Source organism: Gossypium raimondii, chromosome 4, assembly GCF_025698545.1.
Source record: "Gossypium raimondii isolate GPD5lz chromosome 4, ASM2569854v1, whole genome shotgun sequence".
Lineage (NCBI taxonomy): Eukaryota > Viridiplantae > Streptophyta > Magnoliopsida > Malvales > Malvaceae > Gossypium > Gossypium raimondii.
Window position 1 is genome coordinate 2,223,776 of NC_068568.1, and position 18,394 is coordinate 2,242,169.

General features: G+C 31.6%; 3 protein-coding genes across 3 annotated transcripts; all 3 read right to left on the reverse strand.

Moving 5' to 3' along the window:
• Window positions 1–294: 294 nt before the first annotated feature.
• Window positions 295–1,186, reverse strand: LOC105779145 (short-chain dehydrogenase reductase ATA1). Its single transcript, XM_052629876.1, is given in 5 exon segments — window positions 295–512; window positions 515–585; window positions 587–712; window positions 714–1,021; window positions 1,024–1,186. Coding segments are annotated over 5 exon segments (786 nt in total). The 5' UTR covers window positions 1,087–1,186.
• A 513-nt stretch (window positions 1,187–1,699) lies between these two features.
• LOC105778906 (ubiquitin domain-containing protein DSK2a) lies at window positions 1,700–6,664 on the reverse strand. The gene is made up of 8 exons (XM_012602656.2): window positions 6,160–6,664; window positions 5,092–5,865; window positions 3,539–3,750; window positions 3,345–3,458; window positions 2,698–2,753; window positions 2,393–2,421; window positions 2,140–2,229; window positions 1,700–2,051 (listed from the first exon to the last, which is right to left on the reverse strand). Exons 1-8 carry the CDS (start codon window positions 6,398–6,400, stop codon window positions 1,903–1,905), a joined length of 1,665 nt encoding a protein of 554 aa, XP_012458110.1. The 5' UTR covers window positions 6,401–6,664; the 3' UTR covers window positions 1,700–1,902.
• A 2,437-nt stretch (window positions 6,665–9,101) lies between these two features.
• Window positions 9,102–11,379, reverse strand: LOC105780254 (isocitrate dehydrogenase [NAD] regulatory subunit 1, mitochondrial). The gene is made up of 4 exons (XM_012604472.2): window positions 10,760–11,379; window positions 10,420–10,659; window positions 9,736–9,814; window positions 9,102–9,603 (listed from the first exon to the last, which is right to left on the reverse strand). The coding sequence occupies exons 1-4, from the start codon at window positions 11,261–11,263 to the stop codon at window positions 9,329–9,331; spliced, it is 1,098 nt and encodes a 365-aa protein (XP_012459926.1). The 5' UTR covers window positions 11,264–11,379; the 3' UTR covers window positions 9,102–9,328.
• Window positions 11,380–18,394: the final 7,015 nt, after the last annotated feature.

Here is an 18,394-nt window from a genome sequence, read left to right on the forward strand (position 1 = left end):
GAGCATCTATGGTACTTTTACTGTTTTTAGCTGATGCTCACATATTGTACATAAATACAACATGGTTTTCAATTATATGCCATCCTTCCATGCTGGACTAAGCTGTTTGCATCTTGTTGGATGAAAAGACTTCCTTTAAAGTAATAATCTTTGCTTTCTGTATTGATTCTCAATATTTGATAATATTTTCGATTTAGTACAACTATTTTGGTTTGATTTGAAGGTGTTTTCAGCAATAAAAGCTCCAAAATCCATATCAGGTAAGTTTGTCCTTGGTTTATTTTGTTTCTTGTCCTAATTCTTTACTACTTGCAGATGAAACTCTGAACTAATAGCAGACGTATATCTGCCGTCAATAACGAGATTATGCGCTGTTATGAATCCGTTGTCATCTGAGGCGAGGAACACTGCAGCTTTGGCCACATCTTCAACAGTTGCAGCTTTCCCACGTAATAAAATCCCTTCTTCACCGACTAGTGTCTTCACTTGTTCGGGTGTTGTTTCATTCCCCTGAAAATTCTATAACCACTAACGAGCATATCTGTAGGGACAGCATGAGGAGAAATGCAGTTCACATGAATCCCCTAACTTGCATGCCGCTGTTCACATTAGTCTGATGATACCAGCTTTCGACAAAGAGTAAGGGTGAGACGCTAACACTCCAATGATACCTGTGGAACTCGACGTACATATGATGGAACCTTTTACTGCATCTCAGCATGGCTCGTGCAGCGTGCTTGATTGCATGTACTTTATCGAGTAGATTGATTGAGATCAGATGTTTCACTTGCTCCATGTCAAGGCTGGTTATGCTGCTTGCAATGCCTCCAATGCCAGCATTGCTAAACAGTATGTCTAGTTTGCCTTTCCATGTGATAGCAAGTTGGATAGCTGATTCGACATCACTTTCCTTGGCTACATCACAATGAATGTAGCAAGCTCCTATGGAGTCGGCAAGCATAGTCCCTGGTTCATCCAATATATCAGCAATAACAACATAAGCCCCATTTTCAACAAAAAAAATTTAGCTGTGGCAGCTCCAATCCCTCTTGCACCACCGGTTACAACTGTGACTTTGCCAATCATCCAAAATATATATATATTGGGTTTACATATATAAGATATGAATTGAAGTAGCCATTGGGACCAACCTCATTGCAGATGAACCCTGTAGATCAACATGCTTAACAACACCTTGCTCCATTGCATACACCAAAAAAGCAAACATGGTGTGTGTATGTATATAGGAACAACTCAAAGCGGCTTTTGAAAGGCTTTTTCTTGTTTTTTCTTACTTTTTATATAAAAAGAGTTGGGCACTTTTTACATTCTTAACAACTACATCCAAACTAGAAGCTTAGTAATGTTTTGTTGATAGATTTCTTCTTTAAAATCATGTGAACATATAGTTAACTACATTTTAGCAACCAATATACCTTCTCATTTCTTCATAATGTAAAATTTTGATAGAAATTCTGTGCTTTTGAAAATGGCTTGCTTTGTTTTCTGGTGTATGCTTTGTTTAAAGAAGTTTTTGAGCTCAAATTTTTTCGGACTATTTTATATCAACTCAAATCGAATCAGATTTAGTAACTCAAAGTTCTTAAAAAAAACAAGAGAACAGTAACTCAAAATGTATGTACATAAGGAAGTGCCAAATATGGAAAAATCCGATGTAGGTATGCATAAAAAGCCTAAATATCAACAAGTTCTCGGGTATATATATTTATCGTGTTTACTTGCTTATTAAACACGGCAAAAACAAGGAATCAACAATGTATATGCAACATAAATCTGTGGTTTGCTAAGGCACCAACCCAAATCAACTAATCTTACATGAGACAGTTTTTCTTGGTCAAATTTAAAAAAGAAAAAAAAAGAACATGAAATTTCAAGGAGTTACTACTGCCCGGAATTTCCCAGAAGTCTCTCGACTGCAGCATGGACGTTTCCAGCAGTAGCTCGTAATGCTCTGATATTCTCTTGTGTATCGTAGAAACCCATTTCTTGGAGTTGTGATAATTGTGTAGCGTAAAGTTCTTCAGGGGGAACTGGGAAATCGATGAAGATGACATTACTAGTGACCCAAATGTGTAACAAATCTAGTGAAAGTATCGAGAAAGATATAAGAATGCTAACCATCGGGTTGGTTGGGGACACCAAGGCCACCAGCGCCCAGACCGCCAAACATATTCATCAACAAGTCTAGATTGGCAGTTCCTGGTGCCGCTGAAAATGAAATTGAACACAATGAAGGGTAAAAACATAAAGATATATGAAAGAATAGCCGGTAAAGGAAGGGTAGCAAAGCAAAGTAGAGAGAGCCCTTGACGGTTTCAGGAAGTAATCTTCATGCCCTTTATAAAGAAAATCCAGAATTTTTTTTCGATACCTGTAGTACCGCCAGTCTGTGCTGAGTCCCTGTAAGAAAGCCAAATGTGGTTAAAAAATGCAACGATAATCATCCAAGCATGAGTCCTAAAGGCAGGTTTGATTTTGTTTTGTAATCATGTTCCAGTCAAATTACCATAGATGATCAGAGAATTTAATTCTTTTTTTTCTTTTAAAATCCCTCGAATAGTCCCAATCTGAACCAATAATTATCTAATAAAGTTAAGAAGGTACAACTATCAAGTCACTTTAGAAACAATTCTGATTTTTGTTACCAATTTAATAGACAGAGGTTACATCACTTACGGGGTTGATTGCTGCCGATTGAGAGACAGAAGCGATTGCTGTAAAGCTAGCATTTGCTGCAAGTAATAAAAGGATAAAAGGGAAAAGTGAACATAGGTGACTTTACTGTCAAAATAGTACTTGAAAAGCAGCAAATAATCTTTGATATTATCCAGTGAGGTAGCCCTAACATGCCTATAAGACCACACCAGCTGCAGTTTAATCCTTGTCAATTTCTAAAGTGAGCAACTAAGGACAATTAATCACAGTGTTATTGTTTTCCATCAATTATACATAATTTGATTGGTATAATAACAAATTTAACTCTCGATATTTATATATTCTGTGTAAAAGTTGACAGAATATGTAAATGTTGAGAGCTAAATTTGTTAAATCAAGACCAAATTGACAAAATGTGTAAACTTTGAGGACTAAATTTGTTATTATAATAACAAAAAATAGATACAGTTGAGGAAAAACATTAACTTGGTGATTGCTTGTTGTTAGTTGCTAACTTTCGAAATAGACAAGGATTAAATTTCTCCAATTTTTTTGAGAGGGACCAGAGCGGTCCTTTTACCTATAAAGAAAGATACATTGATGCAAAACCATAAGTCATGTAAGCATTTATCAGGAGAGAATTCTGAGACACATGGCGTAGAATATACCTGCATTGTCTCGGGGGAAAACATCTGACGTAGTACTTCAGGGTTTTGCATCATATCTCTCAATTGAGGATTCATATCAAACATGCCACGTAGTTGGGGGTTGAGATTCATGATCTAAAAAAGTGAAAACATATTCTTAGCGAAACGGAAATAGCAAATGAATATCACTTGACTGAAGTGATTCCTCAAAATACCTGATTCATATATTGGGGATTAGACATTATGCTCTGCATCATCTGAGAAATTGCCGGGTTTTGCAATAACTGGGTCAACTGAGATGCATCTGGCATTCCATTCAACATGGGTGGCAGATCCGGAAGTCCAAGGCCTCCCATACCACCAACACCTGGTGTCCTGGCATCCCCAGCAGGATTTGGCCTTGTAGTAGCATTGGTCTGGGTAACCCCTGACAATTTGCAGCACACGGTAATTCATCACGAAAGCATCAACAAAACACAGATACAAGAGCAGTAAATTCCATTTAAAGTGAACAAAACACTTGGATGCTCTAGTTTACTTTATATTCCCTCGTATAAGTACCATGGAAGCCCTTGTACTAGAAGTTGGATTGTATTTTGTCCCTTCTACTAAAAAATTGGGCAAATTAACCCCTATACGTTAGATCAATGAGCAAATTGGGCCTTCTATTAAAAATTCCATCCATTTTTACTATTAAAAACTGGAACCTGTATGTCTAGTTATTTGGTCATCTGCGCCAGTTTTTAACAGTAAAAATGGAATGAAATTTTTAATAGAAATGACTAGTTTGCTCTTTAATCTAACATACAAGGAGTAATTTGCCTATTTTTTGAGTAAATGGGGTAAAATACAATTTGACTCCTAGTACAGGAGCCTCCATGGTACTTTACCTATATCCCCTTTTACGCTGAACTGTGGCAAAACAGTGTAGGACGCGTCGATTTAATTTACCATTGAATCTTTCTTTTCCTAATGTGAAAGAATCACTCATTTATATAGGAAAACAGAACAAAAGGCTAAAATTAATTCATAATCATGCAGCATTCAACATGAACAACACGCAATGATTAGAGGAGTCTCGAACAAATCATTCATCCCACAACTGAATAAACTCGGTATAATATCCAATTTTAAACATTTACGATATCCTAGTTAAGGCAATATTAGTTTCATACAGTGGCAAAATATTGTAGACCACATCAATTTAGCTTAATGTTTTTTTCTAAACAAGAAAGAACCCCAAGCATGCAACATTAAACATGGGCAGCAAACTATAATTACATGAATCTCAATCAAATCACCCCCCCACCCCCAAACAACTGAATGAACTTGGGAAAATGTTTTATTTTGAACAATTATTAAGTCTACATAATCAAAATTACTTGTGGCCAATTTATCATTAAGGTTGGAAAGTGCTGTGAAAAGAACTTTTGAAAATTTGATAGTGTTAACCATTGCTGTCAAAAAGTGCTTTTAAGAAGATAAAATATCTATTTTAGACATGATGTTGTAAAGTAGAAGATCTAATAGGAGATAAAAAAGTAATTTCATTGAAAAACACTTTCCAAAAGCCAAAAGCCAAAAGCTAAAAATTTTAGTTGTTCGGCTTGGATTAAAACCAAGTTTAAAATCAAGGTTTGGTTTAAAAAACTGCTCGTGTACCATTTTTTTGGCTTGAAATCATGGTTTAGGTTAAAAAATATACATATTGGATCAAAGAGAATGGCTAGACAAAAAAAGATGCTTTAATGAAGTACATAATACTTACCACCACCAGCAGTGTTGCTCCAAGGATTAGGCAGAGGATTCGTATTCGGGGAAGTTTGGCCTTGGACGGTTTCAGAACCAGTCGTAGAAGTGTTAATAGGTGAACGTCTAGCTTGAGAACCACCTTGATTGCCCAATAAAGCAGCAAATGGGTTTGTAGCCGGACTATTTCCATTATTCCCACCCATAGTCGTAGCATTCAAAAACGGCTCTTGAACATTTTCATACATGCGCCTAAGCATGTTAAATCCCTCAGGAGAAGCTTCAATATTACTCATTGCTCTATCGGTGTTTCGCATCATTTCACGCATGAGTTCAGGGTTTCTTGCAGCTTCTAATGTCTGTCGAAGAATGCTAGGATCATTAAGTATATGTCCAAGCTCCGGATTCCTATCAATAATCTCACGCATTTGAGGATTGCTCATAATCAAACTACGCATCAACTCCGGGTTATTCATCAAACTTTGAATAGCTGGTGTATTCATTATTTCCCTCATCATGTTGGGATTTTGAGTTAGTTGTTGCTGTACTTGTTCAAATTCAGGAAGTCCGGATCCAAACAAACCAAAACCACTGCTGCCGCCGCCACCACCAAGTGGATTAAGTCCAGGGAATAAAGATGCCCCAAGACCAGCACCATCATTCGAACCAATACCCCGAGTAACCCCTGGCGTAGTGTTATCAGTTGCAACATTTGTGGTAGCTGAAGGAGGAGGCGTAGATGAAGATGGGGCGAAACCACGAACCATGTGAATGGTATGATCAGCTTGCAAACCTTCAAAAAAGGGTTAAAACACAGTGAAAATTTCAGAAATCATGTCACAATCATACCCAACTATCTAAAACATGTCATTTAAATCAGCTCAACAAAATCAATACCCAACCATCTAAATCAGGCATTTTCCTCTTACTTTCTGAACTTATTATCAGAACCATTTTTGTCTTTTAGAAAATTTCACCGTTCTCAAACATTTTTCTTATAATTCCATCAAAATACGAAATACCCAAAAATTATACAAACAAAAAGAGGGATTTTTTTATTTTTTTTATTTTCGCAATTAAACCTTACCATAACTTTGAAGGGTTTGGTCGTCTTTCAGGATTCGCCCTTTATAAATCAACCGTTGCTGATCAGCTGGGATATCGCAATTTTGAGCCAAAAGAGCTTTGAAAGATCCAACGGTGGATTCGAGATTGGTCCTCACCGTAAATTTCGTACCGTTCGAGCAGCGTATATTAACCGTCACTCCTTCTTCACCTCCTCCATTTCCACCGAGTCGTGACTCACTTGAATCGCCTCCCGCACCCATATTCCTTCCTCTCTCAGATCGATCAAAAAAACCCTAGAAAATTAAACAAATAACAAAAAAAAAAAAACACTTTTCTTCCCTTTTTCTTTTCCTTAAATTTTGTAATTTTTATTTGGATTCGAAATTATTTTTTAAAAAATCCAAAAATTAAAGAATCGGAGAAATTTGTAAAAAAGAATTGTAAAAAAATTAAAAGGGGATTTCTTCAGAGGAGAAAATTGGGGATTCTAACAGACCAGAGCTTTGTTCGGGTTTGTGTGAGAGGCGATATTGTTTATTTCCTTTACCCCTTTTTTTTTCAACATGTCAAAATATGTTTTTAGTCCCTATACTTTTATAATTATAAATTTAGTCCCTGTATTTAAAATATTAAAAATTAAGTCCTCTTATTTTGTCTCTGAAAACTTCAACATTATTATTAATATTATTAGTATTTTCTATCAAAATCTATCAACTTAGTACGTTGATTAAATTATCTAAAAATAAACATATTAAGTTGACGAATTTTGATGAAAAATACTAATAATAATGATTGAATTAAAATTTTTAAATCAAAAAAAAAGAAAATTAAATTTTTAACTATTAAAGTATATAAATTAAATCTTAATTTTTGGAGAACTACAGGGACTAACAGCATATTTTAACATTTTCAAAACAACAGGTTTGTCATGTAAGCCAATGATATTTTGCCACGTTTCACAGAAATGTAGACTTAAGTCTCGAAAATGGGCTCCGACTTTGTTTTGATTCGGCCCTGTTTGCTCAATTTTGTCTCGGATAAGTGTATATACTAAAATATGATAAGATTTTTGCATCCGGTAATTTTTAAAATCAAAATCAAAATTAAAATTAAAATTAGGGATGACAAAAAAAAATATGATTGAGTTTTAACCCGACCAAATCCACTATGATTCATGTCATTAGCAAAAGGAAGAGCTTGAAGACCCGCTAGGGACTCAACAGTGCTGGGGTCTGAAATATTCTAGTTAAAATGAGTGCAGGCATCCATCACCAATCCATTTTGGTTTCTGACTACAATGCCTGTCGATGATTCATGTCTTGTGTTGCAGAAACTGACATCAATATTTATTTTAACAATGTGTTCCTCTCAATCAGTATGGAGAGGCACTCCACTTCTTGGCATTTCCAGCTCAAGTGAATAGGCTTGGACTAGGGATGGATCGAGGAGGGCGCTGGGGCGATCCCTCCTTTAGAATTTTCACATTTTTAAAATATATATTATTGTGTATTTTAGATTTAGTGTTCACGTTGTATAACATTCGCCTTCTTGGCTAAATTGTATTTCATATGATTCGCCCCCTTAAGCCGTAAGATTATACTTTATATTAACAAAGTATTTCTCGATTTTTAATTATATAACTTTAATAATAATAATAATAATAATAATAAAATATTAATGTATAATGGACTTTAAAATACTAAACTTAAAAGGCTCAATATGGACGTTAAAGCCGAATTCTAGAATTAATTGATTTGGTCATACCATTACATATTAGGTTAATGAGTTTCTTGTATTTGATTTGTATGTTTGCTAAGGAATTATATTCCTTTAGTAATGTGCCAACACTGTCAAGAAAAAAAAAAAGATTTTGATGTCGAAACTAAAAGCACAGAGTAAAAAAATACAATTATCTTCCGCTTGGCTCCTTAGGCAAAAGAAAGGTGTTTGATGCCAAGTTTTTTTTTAATTTAATATTTGGAATTATAATGATATTTATGAAATTTTTAGTATAGTATTAGTTTTTTTTTTTTTGCATAATGGAAAGAAATATTTAATTTTATATAGTGTGATTTTTTTCTTTTAAATTTTTTAACTGTTAAATCGTTCATGCTTTTTAAAATGTCATTAAATTGATTTGTTCGATAAGAAAAAATGTATCCGAAAAAAATTGACACTTTTGTACGTTAAAAAAAATATCGTTCAAAAACTGAGCACGCCCCTAAAAGGTGATTAAAACCCGTAATCCATTCCCCTAAATGATTTCGCATCACTCCCCCTGCAAATTCAAATCAATTACTCGATCAGTATGTAAATGAACCCATTTATCGAATAAAAGATCCCCCAGAATGGAAGTACATCTTCAATTCAAGCCTTCTCTATGTGTGATCAAAATTGTCGAAACTTTAATAATCTCATCAGATTTCCATGATAAACCTTTGGAAAACAAATAAATTACCATTCTTCCAAATGATTCACACAATAGGACAAAAAATTTTGCCCAGTTAACTTCTACAGATTTGATTTTTATTTTTTTTAAAAATATCAATCCTAAAGTGAATCTAACAAAAAATATTGATTTTATTTTAAATTAATTGATTTTGTGAATAAATATGTGTTGTCATTTAAACAGATTATCTAAGTGTTTTTCTTATGAGGCTATTTATACAAGCAAACATCCTACCTCGTTACCATCTTTGATTATAGTCTTTTCTTTCAAAATCGAGTATACTAAATTGAGATCAAGTGATACCTCAAGTGTTTTTAATGGTAAGGTCCATTACACTCTCAAAGGAAGGACATGATCGGATCTTAAAGACGATATTATTGAGAAGGACAACTACGAACCCCGAACATGAACCGTAAAACGGACATGAAAAAATATAAAAAAAAAATCTTAAATATACATTTAGGGACACATGTAATCGAAAATAAATGAACAAATTAAAATAAGAAACTAAATTGTAGAAATATCAGAGGCAGGTAACAATATTATATTCCTCTCAAAATCATAACAAAAACAAAAAATGTAAAATGGTTCACAACTCAACAGTTGTTTGTTGTTTGTTATAAGTTTGATTTTCGAGTATTTCGAAAAAAAAATATTATTCTGAAAATGTAAGAATGAGATATACCAACTTAAGAAAATCTTACTGTGGAAAACCCATAGTGAAGTAGAAGACGAGTAATCAATCTAGTTTAGCAATAACAGCATCAACAACTTCCTGTGTACTGCTTTGCCCACCGAGATCTTTAGTTCGATACTGGCCCTCTGAGATAACACGTTTCACTGCACTTTCGAGTCGATCGGCAAATGAAGGAAACTGGAGATGTCTCAACATCATGGCAGAGGAGAGAAGCAATGCCACGGGATTTGCCGTCTTTTGCTCTACTATCTTTTCTTTTCCAACATTTCCGGCTGAAGCACCTTGCTCAAACACAGCATATTCAGCTCCCACATTGCCTACGAGAAAGAGAAAGAAAATTGTCTAATTAAAGCTAGCATAATCGCAACAGTTTCCGGATTTTATTCATTCTGCAAAAAAGTAATTAAGAACTGAATATTAATAAAAATGCATAGATTACTGATTGGTACCTCCAGGCATGACACCAGTGCCTCCAGCAATACCGGCCGCTGTATTTGCAACCAGATTTCCGTAAAGATTAGGGGTAACCTAAAGACACACCAGACTCCAGTGGTAAAAAACATAGATCAAAATGCAACATAAAAAAATTAAAAGAAATTTCTGAAATAACACTCTCTCCTAGCATATGGTTAACCATATTATTTCATTTTCTGAATCATACAAACTATGGTTGACATTGATAACTAACCATATTATCTCATTTTCTGAAACATATAAACTATGGTTGACATTGATAACAATTCGAAATATATGACTATTTATATCTTCATATTGAATTAGTTCAAGATATTATATATATATCACCACAACAAGAATACATAGCCAACCCATTTTTAGAAGTTAGTAGCATTATAAAACCTAAGTTGGTCAACTGCTAACTCGAAGATTACCCATCTTTAAAGTTAATAGCATGATAAACCCAAAGTTGATCAACTGCTAAAAGTTATTGAGAGCTTCAACAATCAATCTAATTATATCCCACCCTGATGTCCTAACTCTGCTGCAAGTTCAATTATAAAGCAAGTTTAGTAGGCAGGAGAGTAAGCTAGCTAGTCTAGAAAGATCAGTCAAGCAAAGCAACACCCTTAATATACAAAGCTAGCTAGTCCAGTTCGGATATAAAATTTCAATACCATGACATCGAATTGTTCGGGCTTCGAAACGAGTTGCATACAACAATTGTCCACAATGATTTCATTGTACTTGATACTTGGATACTTAGTTGCAACTTCACGGCAAGACTCTAAGAACAATCCATCAGCAAGTTTCATAATATTGGCCTTATGAACAGCAGTAACCTTCTTTCGATTGTTCAAATAAGCATACTCGAAAGCATATTTCGCAATCCGCTCGGAACAAAACTTCGTTATAACCTAACAAAAATCAACCCAAAAAGAATCTAAATTACCCAATACCAAAATCATAAACTTTTTCATAACAAAAACAATTGAATTACAGAGGGTTTTTACTTACCTTAAGGCTTTCAACAACACCAGGCACCACCTCATGTTCAAGACCCGAGTATTCCCCTTCAGTGTTCTCTCTAATTACGACGATATCCACGTCTTCATGGCGGGTCGGCAATCCGGGTAAGTTACAACAGTTGACCAATGAAGCGTATAGATCCAGTTCTTTCCTCAATTGCATATTCAATGAACTGACTCCACCTCCCATGGGTGTTCTTAACCCTCCTTTCAAACAAACCTTGTTCTTCTTTATCGAATCCAACACTTCTTGTGGTACCCGTTTCATGTCGCCGTGAACGTCGTACTTCTCGAAGTAAACCGGCGCGTGCATCGCTTCCATCACTTGTTCCACCGCGTTCGTCACCAAAGGTCCGATCCCATCTCCGGGGATTAACGTTACGGGTCTTGGGGCTCCATCTCCTGGTCGGGGCATGTACGTCACGGGTCGGGTTTGGGTTTTTCCGGCTACGAGGGTTCTCAGAAGAGGAAGAGATCTGCGTGTCGTGGCCATTTTGGGGTGACGGAGCTTGGAGATCTCGAAGGTATTTGAAGTTCAAATTAGGGTTTTAGAGAGGAAAAAGGAAAGAAAAAGAAGTTGCAGAGAATGCCATTGACGGACAAGCAGGGGAAAAGGTAAAGGGAGCAAAAGTTATAATTTTGCAAAGCAGCCCTTCTATTTTAAAGATTTTAGCTTTTTTAATACCCTTATTTAGTGGGCTGTCTAATTATGACCAAATCAAAATCCTAACATACAATTGCTTCTCGAATGGCTGGGGTTGGTTTTGGACTAGATTAATTTAGATATAATTAATTATGTATTAAATTTTTTTAAAATTATTCCGAGTTCGAGCCATTTTAGGGTCAACTCATTCAGTTTTTTTTTTTTAAGTTTTTAGATTAAGCAATTTTGGTTTCAAGTTACTTCGATATATCTATTTTGATTATTTCGAATCTGGGTCATTTAAGGTTCAATTTATTTTGAGTTCGGTTTGTAGTTCAAGTTGAACTGGTTTGATTTGTTGACTTTTATTATCAAATTGAATTAAATATATAATAATACAATACTATATAAAATATTATAAAAATATGACAATTTGTCCATGGTTAAAGTTTTAATAAAAGAAAAATCAACTAAAATATTAAATTAAAAATAGGGAAGGATTCAGTATACCAGTGTAAAATTTAAGTAGTTATATACTTTGTTTTATATTTTTTATACAATTAATATTTTAACAATTCAATCGTTGTATTTAATAAGATGTTATGTAAATTTTATAATCGATCTATTATTTTAATCATATCGATCTAAAATATTATCTATATTAATATATATTTAACGACTGATTTTTTACATAAAATAAATAGTTAGAAAATTTTAATTTATGCCAACTTGACGTGCATAATATGCATAATGGAACATAAAATATGACAGTTGGATTGTTAAAATATTAATAATATAAAAATTACAAAATAGTGTAAAATCACTTAAGTTTTACACCAGTGTAAGTAAATAGATCTCTCCTTTAAGAATAATATGTATATTTATATGGACGAACATAAAATGAATTTAAGTTAATTATTATAAATATGTACGGACTTGAACAAAATTTTAAATTTATATTTCGGATTAAATCATATATGAACAAATATAAAATGTCCTCACATCAACCATAAATTTCAATCCGACCCGACCCAACCTAATATAGATTTATATTTAAATATTTAGTTATTGATAGTCAAATAGGATTTTAATGTTAGAGAAGAGAAAGAAAAAAAAGGGTCGCAGCCAGAAAATGAGAAAGTAACGGTAGAGAAAATGGTAATTTTGCAAAACTACCCCTTCTATTTTAAAGATTCTATGTTTTTTACACCAAGTTTTTACAAACCCCTAATTTAATGGACTGCTTCATACTAACAAAATCTACTACAAAAAATGTCGGCGCTTCATTTGTTTTTCTTTTATGCTAAGAACACGGAAATATAAGGGTTCATCGTTGCCTTTATATTCTACAATTTTTTTAATTAATTTAATAACTCGTTTATGTATATTATGCAACTAAACTTAAATATAGGGGTGAAGTCAAAAAATTATTTTAGGGGTCGAAAATAAATTTTAATTTTTATAATAATAAAAATATAATTTTATCATTTAAATAATATATATTTTTATAATTTTTAAAAGAATACATTAAATTGTTGTCATTTTAAAAGAGTAAATTATAATTTTATCTTTATTGATTTAAAATTTTAAAGGATTAAATTTAAAAAAAAATCATTTTAGGTTCCGCCCTGCCAGCTACTAACTACGCCACTGCCCAGACATACATTGTGCATATAATGTGCAAGTGTTCTTTTTCCCAATAAAGTATACTACTGATTTGATCACCTATCATTTTTTTTTTATGAAATGTGTGTGTTTTTTTTATAATTCATAATATTTTAACCAGATTTAGAGAATGATTTTGATTTAGTTAGATTGAGAATCTCTATAAATCAATTAAATTAATGGCTAAATTGGTTCATTTTATTGAGATTTTTAATAATTTTTTAATTGAACGGATCGGATCGACAAGTCGATGACTTAACTGGTTCTGCCATCGATCTGGTTTAAAAATCATTACACATCATCACTAGCAAGAGCAAATCGCCACCACACACATCATTAACAAGAACTTGCTAGACCTATTTATCAGATGATTATTTACCTGAAGGCCAGCCCAAAATATGATGCTTGAAAAATAAGTTTGTGTAAAAAATATGACTCATTTAAAATATGAATTAAGCTTAGAGTTTAATATTTAAACCTGAGCCTAACCTGGCCCAAATTAGACCTAGCTCATTTTATACTCTTGTAATATATTTTTATTTTATTTTTTATATATTCTATAATTAAATTAAATATATAGTAATACAATACTACGTAAATATTAAAGAATATATTAAGTTGACTAAATTTAAAATTTTTAAAAATCATTTAAAAATATTAAATTAAAATTTATATATTTTAAAAACAATATAAATGAGTGTAAATTAGATCCGGATAAACATAAATTTCACTAATTTTAATTTAATCAAGTTGGATTAAACATCTAAACGAAAGGCAAAACCTTTTTAATATTGTCTTTTCATATATAATACTTGAGCTCAAAATTTTATTCAAAAGACATCAAATTTATTACCACTCGACTCGACATAGTAATAAATAGGTACCTATCCAAATATTACAAAATAATAGGATCTACCATCAAAGGCAAAGTGCAAAAGGAGAGGAATAGGATGCCTACAGTTGCAACTGGAAAGGGTCCAAAAAGGAAGCAAATTTATAGACGGAATCAAGAAATGTGGGCGGTGTATGAAAAAAAGATCCATTCAAAAGGCCACAAGGTGGTGAAAGTGTTATTCTAATGATATGTTACTCAAACTAGGGTGGAATTGTCACATATGAGTTTTTGTGTTGGGTAAATGAAAAAGGTAAACAATATTCACATAACCATAGATATCATGTTGATGTTGAGCCTAATTTGAGGTTAATATCGTTTGTTCTCGAAGCAAATCAAGAGCCAAGGGAGAGGGGGCTGACCCTCCTAAAATGAAAATTTTTTGCTTTGGATCTCTCAGAATCTATGAAGTTATGAGTTGATATATGGTAAAATTATAGTTTATAGTCCTTTTTTTAAAATCATAAAGATATAAGCCAATGTAATGGTGAAATTACATTTTAACTCCCATAAAAATATATAATTTAATCTCGTTCGCTTTAAAAAAAATTCTGGCTTTGCTCCTGAAATAGATGCTTGATCCTGGTTTTCAGCCATGGTGATCCCCTGCAAATCCTGCAAAACCATACTCGATGCAGTCGAAAAACAAATTGGAATCAAGTTGCAGAGACATAGCATTGAGAGTTGAAGCTATTAGAATCCATTCTATGTTGTCTCAACATCGAAAGTTCACACTACATACGGGAGAGTTTAGGATAGTAAAGGTGTTTGCGAGTCGGATTGAGTTTAAGCATGATCTTAATATATTTTATGCTTGTCTTAACCCGGTTAGGCCTGAAATATGGGTTTAAAATTTTATCCAAACCAGCACATATTTGCAAATGGCTAACTCGAGTCCATATTAAGCCCGCACATGTAAATTTTTTTAAAAATAATTCTATCATTTTTAATTTAATATTTACATACATTTTCATTTATTAACATTTTATATATAGATATCTTAAAATTTTTTAATGTTTATAATATTATATATTACTATAGATTTAATTTTTATCTTATAAATTACATAATATATAAAAATAACACATATAATATATTAAAAAATTCCCTTTCAATAAATTAAAAAAATAGAAAACGGGCCAAGCTAAGCTGGATCCTTGAATTTATAACCTCGAGTCTAGCCCATATTTTAAATAAACCTAATATTTTATTCAAATCTATTTTTTAAATCTAATATTTATTCTCAAAATTCGAATTAACCTTTACATTTAGACGATAATCCGACCCATTAAGAGTTCTATGATCGGTGGGAATAAAATATTGTCTTGGGCCTCTTGGCCTGCATTTACACATCAATCTTTCATTACGCTGGAGATTGACTTTCTTTTTAGAGTTAAGGAAGAGAGATTATATTGTCGTGAAAGTAGGAAATGATACATTAGCACTACTTTAATATTTAGGGTTTAAGATTTAGGGTAGTATTTACGGGTTTGAGAGGCAACTCGTTATAGTTTAATTCAATTCATTTTACTATTTAGAATTAATAAAATATATAGAAATAATTTTATATTAATATTTATATATTTATACAATACATAATATTTTTAATTGAGCTAATGTCACTAATTAATTGAGGTATCAATTTAGTTGTGAATTTATCAAAAGTCCATTTATTTTACAAAATAATAAATATTATTTTAAACATGCTTGTGTTTTGATAAATTTAGAAAATTAAAAACACTAAAATCTTATCACACGCTTATGCGTGTGGAGACCATAAATTTGAAATACAAATGTATGTTTAAAAATATCATGTGATAAATAATGAAACGTATGGCTTGGAACTGATTAATAATAATAATATATGAAATATGTGCGATGCTAAAATGAAAGAAAAATTAGATTAAAATTGTTTATTATAGTGTTGTCACTTGTCATCAATCTTGACTCAGTGTCGAGCTGACTTGTGACACCGACTCAATCAAATATATTAATATATGTAATTGATGGAGATAATACAATATGCGTAATAAAAATTGAAATGTATAAAAGAATTAAAATAAAGCTTTAATTTAGTGGTAATTAAAATTTTACTAATCCAATTCATTTGGGTTCAAATCCCACCATATGCATTTATTGATTAGTTTTTATTAAAAGACTAAATTACCTTCAAATAATATAACTCATTTTAATTACGGAATAACATTTTCGTAATTTTCCTAACTGAGTTGGTGATCCGATTGTAGGTGACACCAACTCAAGAAAACACTTGATAAATAGTATAGATATGGTAATATTTGAACCCCAAGTCACCTTAATATTCGCTCTCTCAACTTTACTATTTTAAATGTCAATTTTTAATAAATCTATTACATAAACGCTTTCACATACATCATGATTATGCCATAATCCAACTTTTATAATTAAATTTAAATAAAAAATATTTTATTGTTTTTGAACAATAAAACAAGTTTGGGTGGGCTTAACTCGAGCTCGAGGCAATTTTATTTTGAATTGAACTTCAATTTGATCCAACTCAACTTATAAACACTTCTAATTTGGTAATTGGTATCATTCATGTTCAATTTTTAAGAAGCTTATAGTAAAATATTAATATTTTTCTTAAATAACTAAATGTGTCATCAGTCATGTCTAAGTGGCATTTAGGTAAAAATCTTCCAACAATAATAACTTTTTGTTCAAAATCATTGTTTGAGCCGAGTGATATTTAAGTAAAACCCTCCTAACAATGAATACTTCAAGATTTGAATTCATTCTAAGTGTCCGGCAAAGAAATTCACGACCGCTTCTTTCAACCGCTTGCTATTAGTGTCAGTGCATGTATTTTAATGGAAAATATATGATATTTTAATAAATGCATTATTAGTTATAGATAATTATTGTAATTGATGTTATCAATAATTTATTAACTAAGGTGCTATTTCATATAAATTTGTAGCTTGGAAGAGCTCAATATAAAATACGATTAATTTTATCTTAATATTTTTTTTAACTTTCTAATATATATAGGAAAGTAACTTTTCCACATTTTATCATGGGAATCACATTGTCATGTTTATGGAGAAATAACTCCTAAGGGAAAGTTAGGTTCCAAGGAAAGTAAATAAAATTCGACAAACCAAACGTTCCACTTTTCATCATACTAAACGCTACCTAAGTGATAAATGATTCTTATCTACTTATTATTTTCAGCACCATTTTATTGGTTAATTGAATCTTTCAATAGCTAATTAAACAAACAAAATTTTAAAAATTTATGTTATTTAAAAAATACATACATAAAAGTTTTACCCACAATTAGTTTTAAACTTAATATGCATTAATTTAAAAATAAATAGATAAATGTTTGATTGAGTCTTATCTCACCTTGTATAGACATTATTGTCAATACAAAATGATGTAAATTTGAGTGTGATAAAATGCATTATCTTGTTATTTATGGGTTGGAGAAGGATAATAAGTAGTTCTAGATTTTATATTAAAAGAGCAAATATGATCGAACATATAATAAAATTGTTAAAAAATAAATAGATAAATAAGGTAATAACTTGCATTCCATTCTGCAAGATTTTCAAGATAGCGCAAAATTTGCACTTAAAAATTAAAACCGATGGTAATAAATTTATTTTTAAATATTAAAACTGAAAAATCATAGTAAAATTATGTTTGAGAAACTATAAAATTAAATGTTGAAAAATAAGTACAAAAACTTAACGGTTGAATTTAAGCTATAAAATTTGTTTGGCAAATTATTTAAAATTAAATATGAAATACAATTAGATTATTTGATAAAATATAATATAATACTAAATGACAGAAAATAAAATAAAATAAAAATAATTAAATTTATTCTCTCTTAAGTGATAAGTAGATTCCTATCTATTTATCATTTTCTATATTTTTTGTAGAAAATATTTATTTCTAATCATTTTATTGTGTGTTATCGATGTGTATAAAAATTTAAGTTGCTAAAATATTAATTTCTATACAACAATTTTCTATAAAAAATTTTGAACATTAATCTAATTATCTGTTCTTTTTGATACAATGCCTAGAACTATTCATAACAGGGGCAGAGCTAGAAAATTTTTTTAGGGAGCTGGAATAAAGTTGTATATTTTTATGATAGCAAAAGCGAAATTTCACCATTTTAATAACATGTATTTTTATAATTTTTAAACAAATAAATCCATTTTTTCTCATTCTTGGGGGACAAAGTGTAATTTTACTATATACTAATTTAAAATTTTTAAAATTATAAAATGACTAAAAGTGAAAATTTTCATCTTAGGGGGACCAGGGCCCTGCCGGCCCCCTTGGCTCCATCCTTGATCAATAACCCCTCCTCACCTCTTAAATAGAAGGATAATACGCCTTAGTGCACTTAAACTCATGTACTTCTA

Bases quoted from the DNA above. Each gene is read 5' to 3' on its own strand.
- LOC105778906 (XM_012602656.2), bottom strand. From the start codon at position 6,400: ATGGGTGCGGGAGGCGATTCAAGTGAGTCACGACTCGGTGGAAATGGA. The intron at 2,422-2,697 runs GTAAGTGATGTA...GCTTTCTTACAG, and splicing joins AATCGGCAGCAATCAACCCC to GGACTCAGCACAGACTGGCG. The intron at 2,230-2,392 runs GTATCGAAAAAA...TTTCATTTTCAG, and splicing joins ACAGACTGGCGGTACTACAG to CGGCACCAGGAACTGCCAAT.
- LOC105780254 (XM_012604472.2), bottom strand. From the start codon at position 11,263: ATGGCCACGACACGCAGATCTCTTCCTCTTCTGAGAACCCTCGTAGCC. The intron at 10,660-10,759 runs GTAAGTAAAAAC...GATTTTTGTTAG, and splicing joins GTGTTGTTGAAAGCCTTAAG to GTTATAACGAAGTTTTGTTC. The intron at 9,604-9,735 runs GTACCAATCAGT...TCTTTCTCGTAG, and splicing joins CACTGGTGTCATGCCTGGAG to GCAATGTGGGAGCTGAATAT.